Genomic DNA, 23,061 nt, shown 5'->3' with positions numbered 1-23,061 from the left:
CTTTCCCTTCACAGACTTCTTGAAAAGATATTTGCCTTGCTGGTCTGTACTTCCTCATTTTTCACTCACTCCTCGCTCAATGCTATTCATTTGTGTCCCTATCACATCACTGAAATTTCTCTGGCTAAACAGTGTTTGACACAATTTCCATGAACTGCTTTTCTCTCTTGCTTTCATAGCACCCCACTTTTATGGAGCTTCTACTCCCTTGTTAAATCTGTTTCTTCTTCCTACTCCTATTCTTCAGTCTTTTCTTTAAATGTCGTTGTCCCCTTCCATTCTCTTCTCTTTTCACTTAGTACATTCTCCTTGGGCAATGTAATAATTTTATTCACTACAACTTTCAGCTATTTCTAATTCCCTTGCCCAAATCCATCTCCCAAGGTCCAGACTAGTGTCTCTAGCCACATCTCGGATATTTCTATTTGAGTATCCTCATACTTACTATGTCTTATGTTCGAAATATTTTAAACTGAACTATATTTTTCTTTCTATATTCCTTGGTAAATGGCTCCAGAAACCAGGGAGTCTCATATGACTGTTCTCATCACTGCCTCATTTGGTATCTTATCAACTCCTGCTAATCCTACCTCCTTTACATTCCTCAAAGCTCATCCTGCCTGACCCCACTGATAGCATGTTATTACTGATACCATCCCCCTGCCTCTTCATTTCTGAAACAGAAAATTAAAAGCTTTATGTTTTTTCCTGCCCAAACAATATTGAGCTACTCTCATCTCAAAAACTATCATATTCTTACCTCTGTGCCTTTGCATAGCTTCCCCACTGGCTGGAATCACCTTTGCTTTCTCTTCCTCTAACACATGCCATCTGACCATCTGCTCCTGGGGCTTAGCCAACTTGAAGTCATCTTGTATTTATCATTAATTAACTTTTCATTGTGCTTTGAATGTTGTGTTACGCCAAGTAATGACTGTGTTCAAGGCCAATAAAAGATTAGACTTAAAATCTGTTGTTTATAGAAAGTACATTGTATCATCATAGAAACTTAGTGCTTGAAGTGCACTTGGAGATTATTTCCCTCTTTATTACATATAGACAGTGAGTGAGACTTGTTCAAGATTCTTCACTAATTAGACAGTGAGTGAGGCTTGTTCAAGATTCTTCACTAATTAGTGGCAGAGTCAAGATTAGAAAATAGGTTTTAATTTTCTAAATCCTAATAATTGGATTAACACTTGACTATCTTTACTACTCATGAAGGCAGCAGGGTGATGATGAATTGACACATCTTTGTTTTTGTGCCCTCAAGAATGGTATTTCCCTGTTGCTAGAAGACTCACTGAAACCAAACATACAAACAGCAACATCCACCACAGGCACGAATGGGATTTCTTTTAGGAGTTCTAGCATTTGCCTGCCCAAACTACCATAGTAGGTAATGAGCTGTGACTCAGGAAAACCTCATTTGAGGGTGGCCCTGATGAAGTGCAGAGGATTGGGAGACAGCTTGGTAAAAAGGTTTTTATTTTTATCTTCTTTTCCACAATTTAAAATAATATAGTTACTCTTTTTTTTTTTTTTTGTATGAGAAAAACCCAGTTTATCTGCTTTTGTCAGTTTTAGAACACTTGCAAACAACATGTTCATAGATTTTTTTTTGGCTCTGGAATTGTTTATAAACTAAATTAAGGTGGAGGTATTTATACCTCATAATTTCAATGTCATACTATCCTGTTCATCTCATCTGAGTCTTGTGATAGTGCCTTAAAAAAATCAAATGATATTAATAGATAACATGGGTGGAGAGGGAGGAATGTGGAAAGAGTAACAATGCCATGATTCACAAATTAATTCCATAAATAACAGGATTTACCTCTTGTGCACTGCTTTGAAATATGCTCTGGTGTCTCATTTTGCTGTAACATTTCACTTGGCTTGTTCCTCTTCATCTTGCCTAGAGTATATGTTAGACTGTTGTGCCTCTTTGGTTAGGGCTAGTGAGTACCTCCTGGGCCTTCTCAAGATGATGCTCCTCTTGTTTGCATGAAGCCTGTACCTCCTTCTGGGGATGCTGCCTCTGCCTCCATGGGGGCCTGCAGAACAGCCACACTTGGCCTCAGACCTTTGGATTTCAGAAGTGCCTTTTAGACTCTTGCTAAGAAATGCTCGAGTACTTGGAGAATTGTTGTGTCTGACCTCAGCCCTGTGAATGCTGTCAGCTTCCTCTTAGTGTGTTTGTTTACACCCACGCTGCCATGAAGACCTCATGTCCCAGGTGACCTGGCAACCTATAGGTCTCTGTAATAGGTGAATATGAGTGACTAAAAGCTAGGGTCCCCCACCCCCGGGCCACAGACTGATACAGGTGTGTGGCCTGTTAGGAACTGGGCTGCGCAATAGGGAGTGAGTCGCAGGTGAGTGAACGAAGCTTCATTGTATTTGCAGCCACTCCCCAGTGCTAGCATCATTGCCTCAGCTCTACCTCAGATCATCAGGCAGTAGATTCTCACAGGAGCACTGGTCCCTGATGCCAAAAAGTTTGGGGACCACTGACTAAAAGCATTGGTTATGGGGAGTTTTGGTTCAAGACGACAATATGGGAAAATCCTAAACTCACCTTCTCCCACGGACACACAAAATCTGCATCTACGTATGGAGCAATTTCTTCTGAAGAAAACCTAAAAACTAGCTGGGAATCCTACATATCAAGCAAATGAGGAAAAACAAAACAAAACAAAACACATCAAAACCAATAGGAGAGGCTAAGACACAAGTGCCCCATAAACCCCACCTTCGGTGTGGCGACCCACAGTTGGGAAGGAGCCCAAACCTAGAGTTTCTCACTAAGGAGTGACGTATTTGAACTGTACTTTGGGAAGCTTGACTTTCGAGATCAGTACCTGAGAGATGAGCCCCCAAAACATCTAGCTTTGAAAAACACTGGGCTTGGGTTTTTGATATTCACAAGGTTATACTAAACTAAGAAACGGCTCTTAAAGGGCTTGCATGTCTGGAGTCTCCCCTCCCCAGAACCTAGCACAGAGGCAGTCTATTGAGAAGTGCTCAAGACCTTATGTGAAAGAGACTTATTTTCTTATCTTAAAGCATTGGCCTGAGGGTCAGGCACTTAGGGGCCTCTTGGAGTACTCTCTAAGGATGGAGACTGGCAGGTATCATCTTTGTGCTGTCCCCCTGCCTCCCTCTTTGTCTATCTCTCTGTCTCTCTGTCTCTTTCCGTCTCTCCCTCTCTCTCCAGCTTGCTGACTTTAATCCTCTCCAGACACCTAAGAAGGAAGGTTCTATCTATGTGTATTTCTTCTGCCACCCTCCAGATTGCTAATATTTCCCAGAGACAAGCTTGTACATGTGTCTGGTGCCCTGGGTTTTGTGGCTGCTGCCCAGGGACACCACTTGATCACCTATCTCTGGTGGCCAGGAGGGCTTGAGTTCCTGAGACTGAAACACCAGAAAAACAATTCTTAGACAACCACCACTCTCATGACACTACACAGATAGCAGACTGAAACACATTCTCAGTGACTCTGTGAAAGAGGCCTATTTACTTGACTTGAACTTCAACCTTAAGCAAGCTTTGAGTTTGGCACACATTTAGGGGCCCACTGGTATGCAGTCTGGGGAAACAGACCAGTAGATGCCATCTCAGAGCTCTCCCTCTACCCCACTCCACATCACTAGTATATCTTGGGGAAAAAAAAAATTGTACACTCATATGGTGCTCTGATTTTTGCAACTACCACCATGGAGACACCTCTAGATTATTTGCCCTGGTAGCCAGAAAGACTTAGGCTTGTGGTCCCAGAGGATTGTATATATTTCCAAACTTCGGAAGCTGCTACCTGAGAGGCTGGCTTCTAATTAATCTGAATCTAGGTGCTGACTTAGATCCTCCCCTTGGGGCAATGACAGGTCTTGCATACCCTCAAATACTGGGAGCTACTAAAAATAAAATAGGTTGTTTGGAAAATCACAAAGGTTTGAGAGACAACTAAGAGCTAGGGCAGGGTTGAACAAGTATGTTTATCTCCTACATGAGGCCACTCCTTTAGACTAGAAGAGGTGGCTGTTTTATCTAATATATAGAAGACAACACAGTCAAGAAAAATGAAAAAAAAATATTATATGTTTTCGAAAGAAAGAACAAGATGAAACCTAAAACAGTCCTTAACCCATTTCTCGTTTTCCTGAAGAATACTTGCCAGTGGCGCTTATGGCTGCAGTGTTTACCCCAAGCTAACTCGCGGATTGCAGTCTTAATCTTACTCCAAGGAGGGCCATGAAATATCTTGCCTTTATTATTATTTTTGCATTGCTCTAGTATATCAATAGTCTTTGGAAACAAATGACATCATTCTATTTATAGCATTCTGTTTTTTAGTAGTGTTATTTTCATATACAAAATATAGTAATTCTCGATCGCTGAAATGTCAAATCCTAGAAAAAGCAGCATTCCTACATGTAATGTTAACATTGTTCTCAAACAATTATTAGCCAAAGATTCATTTGATGAATCTCATTTATGTATACATTTCTGTTATATTAGGATTAGAGACAAGTTCTATTTAGAAATAACTCCAAGAACAGTTTTTATATTTTATTTTCACATTGAAAACCAGTCAGATTTGCTTCAGCCCCAAAGAGCATGTTTATGTAAAATTAAATTAACATGAGCAACAAGCTCTGCTTTTTTTTTTCTAAATGTGAAATGGATTAATTAAACAGATAATAAGTGATTTACCTGATAAAGAGTTGAAAATAATGTTGCTCACTGAACTTGGGAGAAGAATGGATAAACACAATGAAAACTTCAACAAAGAGACAGAAATATAAAAGTATCAAGCAGAAGTCACAGAACTGAAGAATACAAAATTGAATTGACAAATACACTGGAGGGATTCAACAGCAGACTACATGAAGAAGAAAAGATCAGTGAACTTGAAAAAAAAGGGCAGTGGATCTCACCCAATCAGAGTAGCTGAAAGAAAAAAGAATGAAAAAAAAAAAAAGTGAAGGTAGCTTAAGGGACTTATGGGACAACATTAAGTGGATCAACATTTACATTATAGGGGTCATAGAAAGAGAAGAGAGAGAGAAAAGAAAGGGAAGAAAACTTATCTGAGGAAATAATAGCTGAAAACTTCCCTTATCTGGGGAAAGAAACAGACATCTAGATCCAGGAAGCACAGAGAGTTTCAAATAAGATAAACCCAAAGAGATCTGTACCAAGACATATTATAATTAAAATGTCAAAAATTAAAGACAAGGAGAGAATCATCAAAACAGCAATAGTAAAACAATTTGTTACATTCAAAAGAACCCCCATAAGACTGAGAGCAGATTTTTTCAGCAGAAACATTGCAGATCAGAAGACAATGATATGATATATTCAAAGTGCTGAAAGAAAAATAAAAATAAAAAAAAAACTTTCCAACCAAGAATACTCTATCCCACAAAACTGTCATTCAGAATGGCAAAAGAAATTATTTTCTAGCTATACAATAGCTAAAGGAGTTCAGTACCCCTAAGCCAGCTTTAGAAGAAATGTTAAAGGAATTTCTTTAAGATGAAAAGAACGGGGACTAATTAGTAACAGGACAACATATGAAAGTTTAAGTCTCGTTGGTAAAGGTAAGTATACAGTAAAATTCAGAATAACCTAATGGTTTAAATATGGTGGATTAATCACTTATAAAGTTAGTATCAAGGTTAAAAGACAAAAGTAGTAAAAATAGCTGTAAGTATAATAAGTAGTTAAGGGATGCACAAGAAAAAAAGATGTAAACTGTGATATCAAAAACATAAAAAGCGGGAGAGTAAAAAAGTAGAGCTTTAGATTACGTTAAAACTTAAGTTGTTATCAACTTAAAGTAGACTGAGTGTTAGAAATATAAGTAGTTGTACGGAAACCTTATGGTAAACACAAAGCAGAAGCCTATAGTAGATACATAGAACATAAAGAGAGAGGAATCTAAACATACCACTATAGAAAATCATCAAGTCACAATGGAAGAAAGCAAGAGAAGGAAAAAACAAAAACAACAACAACAAAAAAAAACAAAAAACAGTGGAACTACAAAACAGCCAGAAAACAATGGACAAAATGGCAATAAGTACATACCAATCAATACATATTTTAAATGTAAATGGACTGAATCCTTCAATTAAAAAACAGAATGGTCAAATAGATTTAAAAAAAAGAAAAAAAAAAGAAAAACCCGTCTATATGCTACCTACAACATACTCGCTTCAGCTGTAAGGACACATGCAGACAAAAAGTGAAGGGAAGGAAAAAGATATTCCATTCAAATGGAAACCAAAAGAAAGATGGGATAGCTATGCCTATATTAGGCAAAGGAGACTTTAAAACAAATACTATAAGAAGAGACAAAGAAAGTCATTACATGATAAAGGGGTCAATCCAGTAAGAGGATATAACATTTGTAAATATTTATGCATCCAACATAGAATCATCTAAAAACATAAAGCAAATATTAACAGACTTAAAAGGAGAAATAGACATAAATACAATAATAGTAGGGGACTTTAATACTCCACTTTAATTTATGGATAGGTCATCCAGAAAGAAAATTAATTAGAAAACAAAGGCTTTAACAATCAGATGGACTTAACAGATATTCACAGAATATTCCATCCAAAAGCAGCAGAATACACATTCTTCTCAAGTGGAACAATCTTTAGGATAGATCATGTCAGGCCACAAAGCAAGTCTTAATAAATTTAAGAAGGTTGAAATTTATATCAAGCATCTTTTCTGACACATAGAAATCAATTACAAAAAAAAAAGGAAAATTCACAAACATGTGGAAATTTAAGAACATGCTACTGATCATTGTTTAATGGTCAAAGAAGAAATTAAAAGAGAGATAAAAAATACCTTGAGACAAATGAAAATGGGTATACAACATACCTAAATTAATGGGATGCAGCAAAAGCAGTTCTACAAGGGAAGTTCATAGCGATAAATACCTACCTCAAGAAAAAGAATAATCTCAAATAAACACTCTAACTGCTCACTTCAAAGAACTAAAAGAAGATCAAATGAAGCCCAAAGTTAGTAGAAGAAAAGAAAAATAAAAAATCAAGTGAAAATAAATGAACTAGGGACTAAAAAGACAATAGAAAGGGTCAGTGAAACTCAAGAGCTGCCTTCCTGAAAAGGTAAACAAAATGCAAGACCCTTTAACTAGACTCATCAAGAAAAAAAGAGAGGATTCAAAATTAGAAGTAAAAGATGAGATGTCACAACTAATATCACAGAAATACAAATGATCATGAGAGATTACTATGAACAATTATATGCCAACAAATTTGACAACCTAGAAGAAATTGGGAAATTCATAGAAACGTATAACCTACCAAGACCAAATCATGAAGAAATAGAAAATCTGAACAGAACAATTACTAGTATTGAGTTTGAATCAGTAATCAAAACCCTCCCAATAAACAAAATCAAGACCAAATGCTTTCACCGGTGAATTCTACCAAACGCTTAAAGAAGAATTACCACCAATTCTTCTCAAACTCTTCTCAAATATAGAAGAGGAGGAAGCACTTCCAAAATTATTTTACATGGCCAGCATCACCCTGATACCAAAACTAGACAAGGATACCACAAGAAAAGTAAATTATATCCCTGATGAACATAAATGCAAAAATCCTCAGCAAAACTTTAGCAAACCAATAAACCAAATTCAACAATATATTTAAAGGATCATACACCAAGATCAGGTGGGATTTATTCTAGGGATTTAAGGATGATTCAGCAGCTACTAATCAATCAATGTGTTACACTACATTAACAAAATGAAGGATAAAAATTATATGTCCATCTCAATAGATGCAAAAAAAGCATTTGACAAAATTCAGCATCAATTTATAATTTAAAAAAAAAATACATCTCTAAACAAAATTTATGTAGAGGGAACATACCTCAACATATTGAAGGTCATATATGATAAACTCACAGTTAATATCATACTCAATGGTGAAAAGTTGAAACCTTTTCCCCTAAGACCAGGAAGTGGACAGGATGCCCACTCTTGCCACTTTTATTCAATAGAGTATTAGAAATCCTAACTAGAGCAATTAAGCAAGGAAAAGAAAAAGAAGGTATCTGATTTGAAAGGAAGAAGTAAAACTGTCACTATTTGCAGATGACATGATATTATGTATAGATAACCCTAAGGAGTCTGTCAAAAAAATATTAGAACTAATAAATGAATTTGGTAAAGTTGCAGGATACAAGAACAATATACAAATATATGTTGCATTTCTATGTATAATAATGATCTACCAAAAGTAGAAATTAAGAAAACAGTCCCATTTACAATTGCATCAAAAAGAATAAAATACCTAGAAATAACTTCAACCAAGGAAGTGAAAGATCTATACTCTGAAAGCTATAAGATGGTGATGAAGGAAATTGAAGGTGACATAAATGGGAAGATATTGCATACTCATGGATTGGAAGAATTAATATTGTTAAAAGGTCCATACTGTCCAAAGCAATCTACAGATTCAGAGCAATCCCTATTAAAATTCCAATGGCGTTTTTCACAGAAATAGAACAATCCTAAAATTCGTATGGATCTATTAAAGACTCCAAATAGCCAAACCAGTCTTGAGAAAAAATAGCAAAGCTGGAGGCATCACGCTTCCTGAAGTCAAACTATATTATGAAGCTATAGTAATCAAAACAGCATGGTATTAGAATAAAAACAGACACATAGATCAATCAAACTGAATAGAGAGCCCAGAAATAAACCCACATGTATATAGTCAATTGATTTACAAAACAGAGCAAAAATATACAATGGGGAAAGGATAGTCTCTTCAAGAAATGGTGCTGGGGAAACAGGACAGCCACATGGGCATTATCTTACCCCATACACAGACACACGCACACACATACACACACATACACGCACACCCACCTCTCTCTCTCTCTCTCTCTCTCTCTCTCTCTCTCTCTCTCTCTCAAAAAAGATTAAAGACTTGAACATAAGACCTGAAACTATAAAACTTCCAGTAAAAAACATAGGTGGTAAGCTCCTTGACATCAATCTTGGTGATGATTTTTTGGATTTGACACCAAAATCAAAGGCAACAAAAGCAAAAATAAACAAGTAGAACTACATCAAATTTAAAAAAGCTTCTGCACAGTAGATGAAACCATCAATACAATGAAAAGGCAACCTATGAAATAAGAGAAAATATTTGCAAATCATATATCCAATAAAGGGTTATACAAAACAGCAATCTAATTAAAAAATGCACAGAGGATCTGAATAGACATTTTCCAAAAAAGACTTATAGATGGACAACAGGTACATGCAAAGGTGCTCAGTATCATTAATCATAAGGGAAATGCAAATCAAAACCACAATAAGATATCCTTTCACACATGTAAGAATGGCTGTTACCAAAAGACAAGAAATAATAAGCATTGGCAGGGATGTGGAGAAAAGGGAACACTTTTGCACCATTGATGGGAATGTAAATTGGTGTAGCCTCTATGGGAAACAGTATGGAGATTCATCTGAAAATTAAAAATAGAGCTACCACATGATACAGTAATTCTACTTCTCAGTATCTATCTGAAGGAAATGAAAACACTAACAAAGATATGTGCACCCCCATGTTCATTGCAGCATTATTTACAATAACTAAGGTATAGAAGCAATCTAAATGTCCATTGATGAATGGATGAATAAAAAAGTGGTGTATATACATACAATGGAGTGTTATTCAAGCATTAAAAAAAAAAAAAAAAGAAATCCTGCCATTTGCAACTACATAGATAAACCCTTAGGTCATCAAGATCATTACTGAAGTAAATCAGATAGAGAAAAACAAATATAATCTTATATTTGGAATTAACAACAACAACAACAACAACAACAAACAACTGAGCTCATAGATGCAAAGAACCGATTGTCCATGGGCACAGGCAGGGCATGGAGGAGTGTAAAATTCGTGAAGGATGTGAAAAGGTACAAACTTCCGGTTATAAAATAAATGAGTAATGGGGAGGTAATGTCTAGCACTGTGTGTATAGTTAGTAATACTGTATTACATATTTGAAAGTTTTTAAGAGAGTAGATCTTAAAAGTTCTCATCACAAGAAACAAAAATGTGTAATTATAATGACAGATGTTAACATTATGGTGATCATATCACAGTATGTACAAATAATTGAATCATTTTGTATACATGAAACTAATACAATGTTATATGTCAATTATATCTCAATACAAATAAATAAAAAGCATCCAATATGGCATGGGTGCTATTTTATCATCGTCGTCATCATCAGCTTTTGCAGGATTATCTCAGTGGGTACTATGTGGCTTTAAAAAAAACAAAAGCTGCTTTCGTTTTATAATATACCTTGCACATACTCAAACAAGCACAATGAAGAAGTGAAACTGAAATGTGAATTGTGAAGTAAACACAGTTGCAAAAATAAAAATAGGAAAAATATTAAGTTAAGCTTTTGTGAGAAATTTTTTAGATTGTTTTTATACAAATACATATTTTCACTAAAACTAGAGGATTTAATTTTTTATGTTTTGTTCTAGCTATAGATGGTATTGTGACCAACTTTAACAAACTGTTAAACGTTTATTCTTCATAGGAAAATGCTTTTAAGATCTAAAGTAGATTTTGGTATCCAAAAGTTATATTCAACCTTGTTATTGATTAAACTTTTTGGACTAAAGATATTTCAGCTGGCCAGCTTAATATAGTCAGCATTGAATAGATTCAAGTATAGTTTCACTATTTTGCTTTTTAGCTTCCTGAGAAAATAAATAGGTATTAATTTAAATATGGAAAAAGTTGATTATTTTTAAACCTTCTGCTGTAGCCAAACACAAAATTTACTAGTTCTTTCCAGGCAGATTTCTGTTCTACTCTTCCGCAGATTCTCTTATAGTTGCCTTCTTGGTTCTCTCATTTTAAGTTTAAGCCTTTTATAAACCTCCTTATGTTAAGTAGAATGGCCTTATTTTGTTGTGGTAATCAGAGTGAGTGAAAGAAACATTGGTAGATTTCTTGTTGCTATCATAGTAATAATATTTAGTAAGTAAATGATAACTCTTTTATTGAGAATGTTATATGCATTGTCTTTTTTAATCCTCACCATAACCCTATTAAAACAGTACTGTTATTATTACCAGCTCTCAAATTTGTGATCATCAAGTATTGGAAAGTTTCAGTAAGCTAACGTAAATATTATTTGTACTAGTGACATTTTTAAGCTTTTCTTTCCCCTCCGCTCTGCTCACATACTAACTCTACATATAAAATGTTTTAAATAAACATCTCTACTAACTGAACTTTTGCTCCTCTTCAGAATTGTCTGTAAAGCTCCCAGGAAATAAGATGTATCCTGGTATATATGTTACCTTCCTAGACTTTGTAAAATGTGATTTTTTAGAAAGACTACTTGAATCAGTGCTCCAGTTAAGTCATGACCAACAATTACTGGATAAAATAGCTTTGGAATATTTAATGAATCAACAACAGATCAGGAAGCAGCAGGGTAATAGAATAATAGAAACAAACAAACAAAAATCTGCTATCCACTTACTGTAATTTAAAATATGAATGCACCTCTCACAGGAGATGGATGGATTCCAGAATTCGAACACATGGTGGGAAGATTATTGAGGAGTCACTTCGTGGGGTGTGGGAGAAAGGTGATTTTTTTTTTCCAGTTTTTTTGAGTTCGTTGAGAGGAAAGACAATAGTAAAGATTATTATTGTTTCTTTAAGTGTGATCGTCTTTGTATTGCAGTGGAAAATGTAGTTCTCTTTCTCTTACCTTCTGACCTAACTCACTTTCTTTTCCAGTAGGAAAATGTTGACTGTGTTCTGGCTAAGATGCAGGGCCTCACGGGGAGGACAGCAGTGTGCCAGAGGGTTCTGTGTAGGAGGCGCATTTCCAATTTATGCAGGCAGCAGGTCATTCCAAGGCTGTAGGCCAGATGCTGTGTGTCCTCTGGCTTGGAAACACAGAACTACTTGGAGCTGAGCTACCATACTGTATTAGTAAGTATTTCCTGCACTCATGAACACTTGAGGAGCAGAACTCCCTGGAGATGTCTGCATCTCGTCCCTCACATCTGGCTTTTCACAGAGGCCAGATACTAACTTAGACATCCTGGCTGTGATTCAGGATTACCAAAACCCACTTCTAGACTGCTTTTTGATTGTGTTGAGAAACAACAGTCTCAAGAAAGCATTATCTAGAAAGAGGAATGCCTTCACCCAGTCGAGCTTCCTCTGCACAATGAGTCCCCTTATACTCCTGCTAGGCAGATGTGAGCCTTAGCAGCTGAAGACATGGGAATACCTGCGGGTTCTTTGTAGCTTTACTACCAGGTTTGATCTCAATTGCAATTTCCTAAATTATGGTTAAATATAACTGACTGTTCACGTTCTAATCTGTGGTACTTTTTGGCATACTATTAACCTGTTAAAAAGGATAATGAACCTTTGTTTCTCAGTATATAGTTTACGTGATAAGAGCCTGATTAAGAAAGTATTTTTAAGCATTTTAAGTCATAGGAAATGCTATTAGAGATTGGTCAAGATAAAACACGTGCAAATCTACATTTGTTCAAAAATGGGCTGTCAGTTATTCTCAGAACTCACTGCTCTTTGCCCTCCCTGTACTTCGCTGTTCAGTCTTCGTTCCAAGAAATTCAGAGCAGCTGTCATACCACATCTTAAAAAAAGGAAACTAAAGAAATATAAGAGACTTGTTTAAAATAGAGCTGAGTTTACTGTGCAAATTTTCTGATGGCTCTTAGGGTTCCTTTTACTATAAAAAGACTGTTTTCCCCATATTTTCCTAGTATTTTTGGCTACATATGATTGAGGAAATCAACTGGGAATAATTTCCTTATTAAACTAACATGTTCTGATAGAAACAAATTTTCAGTCTCATTTTAAACACAACAAAGCCTCTTGGATTAGTCACATGTATTCTCACCAGTCACCTGAGATGCTGTTTAAGTAGGTTGCAGTTGTTCCCTTCATGATATTGGGAAGCTAGATGATTTCCAGATATGCCAGCTGTGTGGGTTTAACACTGAATTTTCATAGAATGCAAAGATTTTGTTTGGGTTTGTGTCTGCAGTAATTATTCTTCTTCCTTTTTTTAAAATCAAATGTGCTAAGGATTTCCTTTTATGCTTTTTTTTCAGCCATTTGGCTGCTGGCATGTACCTTTCTTTTCCTAAATTTACAATAGTTGTCTTGTGACATATTCTGCTCTCAGTAGTACACTGAGTTGTGCAGTCCTTGCTTGGACCAGTTTGGAACAGGCCCCTATCCCAGAACTGGTTGTCTTCACGGAAGTTAAACACTTTTGACAAAAAAATGCAAATATAGCTGAATAAAATCATAAAAACTAAAAACCTCAAGAACAGGGACAAAAATTATTTCTGACAGTGAACTACATGGATACAAAGGACTCACTTTTTTAAAGTTTGTTCCTCTATTTAAGTCTTCTTAGTTTGATAATTCTTTTAGTTCTCTCTTTGCTTGAAATAAAAACAATATCATAATGCCTTTTATGATTCTTGATTCCTCTGGTGGGGGGAGTGGTAGCGGTAGAAACTGTAAAAGATATTTCTTCTAAGTTTATTTTAACCTTTTCCTTAGCCCAAGTCATAATCAAGTCACTTTCTAGAAAGTGGAAAAGAAAATGTTTCAGTCAAGGAATGAAAATTAGATTATAAAATTGAGTTGATATGATAGTATTAGGGATTCATTTTTTAAATTTATTTTTTGTTATATCAAGGTATTTCTTGACTTATAAAGTACAGGAAATGAAAGTTTCTGGTAGGCGTCTCTGTAAATGCACCTTTAGTATCACTTTAATCTCTAAAATGTAATTTGGTTTGTGGCTTTTTTAGGGGCCTCTTAATAGATTTGGTTTTTCAGAGTAGCCCAACATGCTTTTCTAGAAAATTATGTAGACTCTGTGTTTAAAGAAGATATTTATATTTTGTAAGTTTTAATAGTTACATAAAGAGCTTATTCTTTTGAGACCTTTGCCATTACCACTAGAGTTCCTATGTAATCTCTACAATACCAGGGACCTTAATTTTTATGTTTTAAACTTACAGACTTTTTTCTTTTGATAGAGACACCATCTCTCTCTTATGTCTATTTTGACAATGTGACTGGCAGTTTATCGGTTTTCCAACTCATAAACTTTGTTCTTGTTGAAGGTAAAAATTTACTATCAACTTTTCATTAAAACTGAAATTCAGAATCATCTTTAGAAAGGAAAAGAGACTTGACTCAAGGCTAAAAGCAGATCAGAAAGAGAAATAATTTTTTAAAAATTTATTACTGATCATTCTCCCAGGAAGATGAAGTAAGTGTTAGGAGAGACCCTTCCCTGCAGTGGCAATAAACACAGCACACTGAATTAGAGCATAGACCACGGACACTAACTGTATGGGTTCTGACCCTGGCTCTGCTACTTACTGCCTCTATGACTTGGGTAAATTCCTAAATTTTCTGAAAGTCTCTCTCTGTATTGGTAAAATGGAGATGATATCAGAACTAATTCTTAGGAATGTTATTAGAAATAAATGAATTAACATTTATAAAGAGCTTAAAACATAGTATAAAGTAAGTTTTCTAAATAAATAGTTTTTAAAAAAATGAAAGAGTGATTAAAACATTTCCTCTCCTAAGATAAGGTAAAGAGACAACCATCTGAATGAGAAAATATATTTGCAGCAACACATTTCTTAATTCTGACAACAGCAAATGAATACTTTTCCTTCATTAACACTATGCTCCCCATTCTATATAAAACCACCTCTTATACCTATTTGTTATAGAAATCACATTGTGTTGTAGAAAATAGGCTAGAAAAGGAGCGTTTTCTCTATTTAGAGCAAAGAACTTTATTTTTCCATTTTCTTTATTTACTAAAAAATACAAAGACAATTTAACTGACTTAATTTGTAGATCTTGTTGGCTAAGAATCGGAGTTTGGCGCGATTTTATTCTTGACTTACAGCTTCTAATTTCTTTATAACAGTCATTATTGTCTTAAGATCTGGAAAAGACTGTAATTCTCAAATGAATATATCCTATGAGTGGCAATGAGTTGTTTAGGTTGGAATGCCACTCCCTATCCCTTTACATTCTGAGGGCTGTTGATTTCACACCAATCACATTCGATCTCTTCCTCTGGATTACTTACTGGTTTCTTCTAACTTTAAGTATATAGGTATGGATGGACTCCTTTGTTTTGAATCAGACACTGAAACTTTTTATTTCATTGTGCTATCAAATCTTGTTAACACCATCTCTTGTCCATTGTCACTTCACATCCTCAGCCATGTAACCCCATATCTCTGGCTAACTACAAGATTTGATTTAGATTTCTTTTCATCATTTGAAACTCTCAAGTTCCAAAAATTAACTCATCTGTCTTTTGTTATTTTAAACAAGAAAAGCCACATACTGAGAAAGGATAATGATTTTGACAAGGGACTGATATCTTGAATATATGAAGAACTTCTATAAATAAATAAAAAATAAATAAACTATTTATTTCGGTGATAGAAAAGTGAGATGAGAACATGAACACCTTAAACAGCCATTCCAAAGAACAGGAAACATAAATGGCCAACAAACATGTAAATAAGTAAATACAAGGTAAAACCACCATGAGATGCCTTTTTCACACTCAACTAATTGGTATATATGAAAGTATGACAATCTCAGTGATTGATGTAGCTGTGGAGTAATGAGCATTCTCATACTTGGGTGGTGGGAGTAAATTTTAGAGCAATCACTTTGGAAACAAATTTGGTATCACCTAATAATATTAAACGTATGCACATCCTGTGACCCAATGATTTTATTGCTAGTTATTTAGCATGTGTACTCTAGGAGACTTGCACTAAACTGTTTCAGACAGTCATGTTTATAATAGCAAAAACACTGGAAATGACCAAAATGTTTATAAATAGTAGGGTAGATAAATAAATTATGACATATTGAATCAATGGAATACTATACACCTAGAAAATAGATGAACTAAAGCTACATGAATCAACTAGAATAAATCTGAAACACATAATGTTGACCAAAAAAATGCTACTCCCAGTAATTCATATGGTGTCATTTCCTTTCTAATAGATTATGTAGGGATGTTTACATGTTCACTGTTGTAAAAAATAAATAAATAAATAAATTTTGTTCACCATTCAAGATAGTGATTATATCTCAGGATAGGAAGGGACTTAGTAAGGGACCAAAGGAGGCTTTGAAGATATTATAATCCTCTATTTCGAAGGCTGAGTGGGACGACCCCTATAAATCTTTCCCCTATAAAATCAGTCGATCCATCACATACAGTTCTATGTATGTTGTAGTTTACGATTGATACATAAAGAATCTAATACTCAATAACTATTCTTAGAGTTTTAAGATTAATCAGTTAAAGAGTCTTCATTGCCAAATGAGTTTTTGTAGATTCTTCCTTTCAGTCTTGAAATATAAGCATTCCACAAAAGAAAAGAAAGTTAAGGTCAGAAGTGTTGTTAGAATCAGTTAATATGGGTATTTGTTGAAGGTATATTGAATGGAATTGTCTTACTAGTTAAACACTATTTTCTTAATAATAATAAAGCTAGTTCTTTATAACATCAAATATTTTACAACTAATGATAGTATACTCCTGGAAGAGCTCAACTGTACAGAGATACGTAAGACAAGTATCGGGATAAAAGTTCATAGAAAGAATGTAGAAAGAAGGAAACCACAGATATGCTTTAGAAACCCAGAACTTTCCAAGGCTGCAGACTTGGATTCATGTAGCTGCTTTCAGCTTTCTCCTGAAATGACTGGATACTACTAAAAACATTAGGGGGAGATGGAAAACAACCTGCAGACTCTTATAACTTTATGAGCTTTTTCTAGCTGTTCTACAGATCATTGCATTTGAGGGTGGGGTTGGCACTGAGAAGAGTAGAAGGAAAGCTTGGTGTCTTCTTTTAACCTTTAATTGTACCAACAACTCTGGAGTTTTCCTTGAGTTCTTTTCTTCCCCGCTTTTGCCATCTGGTATGTAGAGTATGACCTTGTGTTTCCACATTCCTCCCTTTTACAAAGTTAGAGACTCTCTATGAAGTTAGAGAGTATAGAGAAACATGTATGTTCAACGAGTTGGGTGATTTATTATAGATGGTCACACAGTTTACTGAAACTCATTAAAAGCATTCAGCTTTAAAGCCAAATACAGAAACACAAAGGGCTATGACAGTGGGATGGAGTGGGGATTGTTATCTATTGCTGCTGTTGTTGAAAGCAGAATGCCTCATTAAAGCTTGCATTGTACGAAATACCAAAAAAAAAAAAAAAAAAAAAAAAAAAAAGATATAAAACCTCTACCAACCAACAACAGCAACACAAAACCCGGAAATAATCCCGATAAAATTCACTAATGCTTCTGAAATTAGACAAACGTCTTATAACATTGGTCGTAAATGATTTTATGACATGTTCAGATCCTCTAGAAATAGAAATTTTCTTCAACTGCTCCTCTCTCTTGCTCCCAAATTCTAAAGAAAAGTTTAGAATATGGAGTACTAAATTTAAAGATTGTAATCTGTTTGATTTTTCACCCCTTTATGTCAGCTCATGAAGTTTGATAAACATTATTGATTAGAGAGGCATTATTAGAGATGATTCAGGAAATAATAAAAAATGTAAAGTACTTCGCCACACAGGAAGTAGGAAAGCCATGTTATTGTATCATTATTCATATTTGCTAAGGTACAAATTCTTTGTTAGAAATAGGCAGAAGAACTTAGATTCCAGAAACAATGGTTAGACCCGACCAGAGAGTCTATTTTTCTTTAATTCCTACAAAATGAAAAAAAAATTGATACTATGAAATTGAGTCAGTTTTATTGTAAAATAAAACATGCTGATCCCAGTTTAATAGCTTTAAATTTAACTATTTATTCAATTATTCAATAATGTACCAAGTATGTCATGTTTACATTTTTTTTTCCTTTTAATTTTAGAGCAGGTCAGTGGAGTTGAAAGAAATTCCTATTTCTGAAGGATTTTAGTGTCATAGATTCATTTTGTTCTTTGTTATAGAGAGCAATCGAATATAGGGAAGATGGGTAAGAGGCATAGAAAAGTGGAACCTAGGAACAAGGACCATTGCACAGTGTAAGAGAATAATAATCTAGTCTAGATGTGCATGCGCATGTATACACAACTATGATATTTGTTTCTCATATGGAGTATCTATCTACCTCTAAAGATTGATCATTTAAAATTTAACTTAAGTTTCTTCTTGAGCTTCTTGCCCACAAAAGACTTTTAGGACTGTTTGTCATTGGGTTCTGGATTACTTATTTTGATCAAATCATTATTCAGTCTATTGATGACACTTATATATTTTGTGTTTCTTCTTTTTCTCACTATGTGGACTCTTCCCAATTGAAAATGAAGATTGTTGTGTCCACTGTATCCTGGCCTGCTTGTTCTGTGAATTCCTAACCCTCTGCAATATTGTCCTGGGACAAGCTTCGTGTGGCATATGCACATCAGAAGCCTGCTGCTGTTGCTGTGGAGATGAAATGGGGGATGACTGCAACTGCCCTTGTGACATGGATTGTGGCATCATGGATGCCTGTTGTGAATCATCAGACTGTTTGGAAATTTGTATGGAATGCTGTGGAATTTGTTTTCCTTCATAAATATTTATCTTTTGTTTATATTAAAACTGGAGAGTTTTTTAAAATGTTTAAGGAGGAAGAAAAAGCACATGGCAAGATTCTCATGAAGCAACTCAGTATTTGCACTGTTAACTCATTTTAAGTAATCTCAGAAGACCTTTATTCTCTAACCAAATCTACATGGTTTAATATGTGAAATTTTAACTACTTTTAAACTTTTTTATGGGTTACAATGACTGAGAGACATTTTGACCCCTCCCCCCCGAAAAAAAAAAATGAATGTCTCCTCCTTTATATGCATATTTCTATTTCTTTTAATAATTCTCAGGAGCCCCTTGCTCCAAATGTATTATTTTCAGTGGGTGTTAAAACTAGACAATTTATTTTTGATGTTTATCTATTAATGGTTAACAGTAAACATTTTTTACTTTAAAATAAACTTTGGGAAACAAACCCAAACAATAGTTGGGCACCCAGTATTGATCTCCATTGTCTGTTCTCCACTTTCTCCACTTGTTCAGCAGACATTGGGTGCCTACTGTGTATAATCTCCTGCTGAGACTCAGAGACAGATGTCATTCAGTTCCCATCCAGAGGAGAATACAGTTTAACAGAAGAAAAAGACCTATAAAGAATGAACCATTCCAGAAGGCATACTGAAGTGAGGATTATAAGAGAATGAAACTCAAAAACCTATAGGAATACACAGAAAAAAAACAGCTAATATCTACTGGAATATTCAGGAGGCTTCAAGAAGAATGTAGCATTTGAGGAAGCTTCTTAGGATGAGTGATTCATCTGTTTGAATTAATTATTTAGATTTAGGATAAAGTTTTAGGTGAACAGCCTGAACTCTGTGTGCACTTAAGCAGTTAAAAATTTCTTAAGTAAGTATTTTCTTTAGTCATAGGACTACAGCTTATATTAAGAAAACTATAAAATTTAATTTCAAATATTCATTTTATTACATATAATTTAAAAATTATTGTTTGTGATAAAACAATGATTTGCCAAATAAAGAGCTATATTTTATAAAGAATGTGGAATACTTTTGATGAACTGCATTTAAATTAGGAGATCTTTAATATTAAAATTCAATATTTTGATTTCGATTTATTCAAAAGCTTTCTTTTTTAATTTCATAGCTGTAGGTCTTTTTTTCAGAGGGTGGGGTGTACGTTTGTTTGTTTTGGATTGTTTTTTAACCAATGTTATATTTTATAAACACAGTTAATCTTCAGTGCAAAGCATTCGTTCTGATGCAGTGGGAGTCTCAATATCCACTGCTGTGACCAAATTTCAGTATTGCAATTTCATGTAAAACTAAACCAATGTGGCGGGTTATAAAGAACCTTAAGTGTACTGAAATAAGTCAATTACATGAGTAAGTGTATAGTTATTGAGATAGAGACTGGTTGTGCAGATAAAAGGGAGAGAACATTTTCATACTATGAGCTTTCCTACTAAATTTGATCTTCCCACAGTTGTAGTTTTGTTTGATTTAATGTAATTCCTTTTAGAGATTTTAAAAATATACTTTGGATTAAGAGTTATTTTCAGTTCTTCTTACTGGTTATCAAATTAATAGTAAAACAAATAGTAAAAACAAATATTTTTTAGGAAGCTTTTAGCAAATCTCAACTTTTAAGAGAGATTTAAACCTAAAGCATGGAAAGGCTACCTTTGGTTTTTTCTTTGAAGTGAAACCTAGTTTTTAGTTATGTCATTATTTAAAGGACTTTAAAAAGAACATACTCTTTAATTCCCCATTTAGTGCTATTTACACACACAAACAAACACACATACCTTTAAAATTTCTGTTTTAAATAGAATTCTAGTAAACATATGTCTTTCTCATCCTTGTCTAAAGAGCATGTTTTGTTTGTTACATCAAATATACGAATAGCTTTGTACTATTTTATAGTAACCAGAATCTGAATATTTACATATACCCAGAATTAACTTAGGCATATATATTAAGATGTGAGAGTGTCATCTGTGTATTGACATATAAAGCCTTCTGATAACCTGGAATTGTTAAAATATTTCACTTTTCATCCTGCAGAATTTTCTAAGTGGTTTGTCTAATATTTAAATATATTCTGCTACTATTTGAGCTAAAAATATTAGCACTTTTAAAATAATGTTTCTCTATAACAGAGAACATTAATAGCAGAATTTCTTTTTTCATATTTATATTCACAGTATTTTTCCTGTAGTCTACAGACATTCCATAAAGTGCCTTGTATGATTTTTTTAAAAAGTGAAAAAAAAAAAAGTAGGCAAATGTGAAAATAGTTTCAATATGTTTTAGAATTTCTGTATGAAAATGTTTTGTTGATTATATGGCCATCATGACTAAGTGCTATATTTACAGTTATAAATTTGGTATCATTTTAAATGTGGAAACTTAATCTTAAATATTTTTAAACTGGACCTGTATTATCCTGAATACATTATTTTAAATAAAAAAATGATTTCTCTATTGTGCTTTAGCATATTTTCTATCTAATTGATACACTAATTGACTGATATTTGAACAAATTCAATTATAATTTTAAAACCTGAGGCTTTTTTAAATCTTGTTACTTCCCTTTCTAAAGATTTCCTAGTCTTCTTATATAAGTCACATGTCTCATATGCATAATGATCTATGAAAGATTCAAATCAGTTTATACTGCAAATCGCAACTAAGATTTGATTTCAAAACATAGTGTTTTTAAAAGATTTGTAATAGGTCAAAATTGTACCTTTTTTTTGTAACTTGTTTCTATTTATTTGTTTTGGAATTATCACCTAACATAAAAACTAAGGTAATTTTTTAATATACTTAAACATGAAAGGTCTATGAAATTAGGTATTAGACTTAATAAATTTTACCCAAAAGTAAATCATCAGAAGTATTTTCATCTAGAGTTTAAGTTGGCACAATTTTTAAGTGGTAGGAAAGTTTTAGTATTTAACCCCAAAATAGCTTTATTTAGGAGGCTTTTTATTTATAAATATAATAATTTAATTTTTGTGTTCTTACAGTGTATCAACTATACCCATTTTTCTCACCTGGAGTAGTCAGTTTTTCTCTGAACAGTTCAAGGAGTAACCAAGGCAACCTTATAGGGTAATGTTCCATATAAATTATATTAGTGTCCTAGATTCTAATGTTAGAAACGTCAAAGTCACGGCCTAACATAAATAAGACGCAAGTCCACAATCTCTATGGCTTGCCTTCTTGAATTCCAGTTTAAATGCTTAGATTTACCCAACCATCTAATGAATAAGTGTACTTATTAATAAGATTATTTTTTAAATTATTCAAGACCTTTATGCCCTTTCCGATTACTTGTGATTTGTAGGCCTGTAGATTTGTTACATCTAATCTGACAGGCAAGGTAAAATTTCATCAAATACTATAATATCCATTTTTCTCTTTTGTACTTTTAAAAGGCAGTTAATATATCAATAGGGTTTATTCCACACTTACTATTTTTTTAAATCAAGGATTAAGTACTATAAGGGGAAGTCCTTTTAACCCTTCATTTCCATACTCCCTTTTAACCTATAATTTTTTACTCAGAAGAGTCATCTAACACTAAGGAAGTTTCAATCCAGGGAAGAAGTCTGATTTTGATATTTCCTATGAGAAAAATTTTAGTTCCTATAGTGAGACTACTAATATTTACTTGCTTATTTAAGATTACTTTTAGAGATTTTGGTCAAAATGGAAGGGGTTGTGGAGAGGGCATAACATTATGATATAGCCCTAATTGGAGGGTAGTTTTTGCAAAAGCTATCACCGATGACTAAACCCATCATGTATCTTCTTCACATTGCAAAATTCCCAATGGCTACTCCCTCTACTTTGAATTATGAATCAAAATATTGTATAAATAAATTGTAATGAAGTCAATGGACAGTCTTGAGGTAAAAAGAAATATAAGCAAAGCCAGAGCCAAGCCCCACCTAGAAAGCAGGATCTGTAGGCAAGCAGAAATCTACACCACCCCATTCTTCATCAAACAGGGACAGTAGTGTAACATTTCCACTGGGGCTATAACTATAGCTCCTGAGCTGCCAAATGTTAACATGAGGAATTTGCTGCCTTCCAACTGAACTGTGTCTACTACTTCTAGTTCCATTGTTTTGCCATTATTTATGCTCTCCATCCCTTACCTCAGTGCTCACGAAAAGAGAATCCTGAATTTAGTTGTGAGGTGATCATGAAGAAATCATTTTTAGATAACCATCCTTTGTGGGGTGTGTTTGTGTGTGTGTTGTGTGTGTGTGTGTGTGTGTGTGTGTGTGTATGTATGTATTATAT

The 23,061-nt window shown here is 34.1% G+C and overlaps 1 protein-coding gene across 3 annotated transcripts in view; it reads left to right on the top strand.

Moving 5' to 3' along the window:
* MDFIC (MyoD family inhibitor domain containing) overlaps positions 1 to 21,229 on the top strand; it is an 84,490-nt gene extending 63,261 nt beyond the window's left edge. For all 3 annotated transcript variants that reach the window (XM_015588411.2, XM_006910594.3, XM_025045895.1), the window contains one exon: positions 18,517 to 21,229. In XM_015588411.2, the coding sequence (XP_015443897.1) occupies positions 18,517 to 18,764 (248 nt within the window). In that variant the 3' untranslated portion in view covers positions 18,765 to 21,229. The remainder of the gene's footprint in view (positions 1 to 18,516) is intronic.
* Positions 21,230 to 23,061: the final 1,832 nt, after the last annotated feature.

This window comes from Pteropus alecto, unplaced genomic scaffold, assembly GCF_000325575.1.
Source record: "Pteropus alecto unplaced genomic scaffold, ASM32557v1 scaffold22, whole genome shotgun sequence".
NCBI classification, from domain to species: domain Eukaryota; kingdom Metazoa; phylum Chordata; class Mammalia; order Chiroptera; family Pteropodidae; genus Pteropus; species Pteropus alecto.
This window is presented reverse-complemented; position numbering and strand designations above follow the sequence as displayed.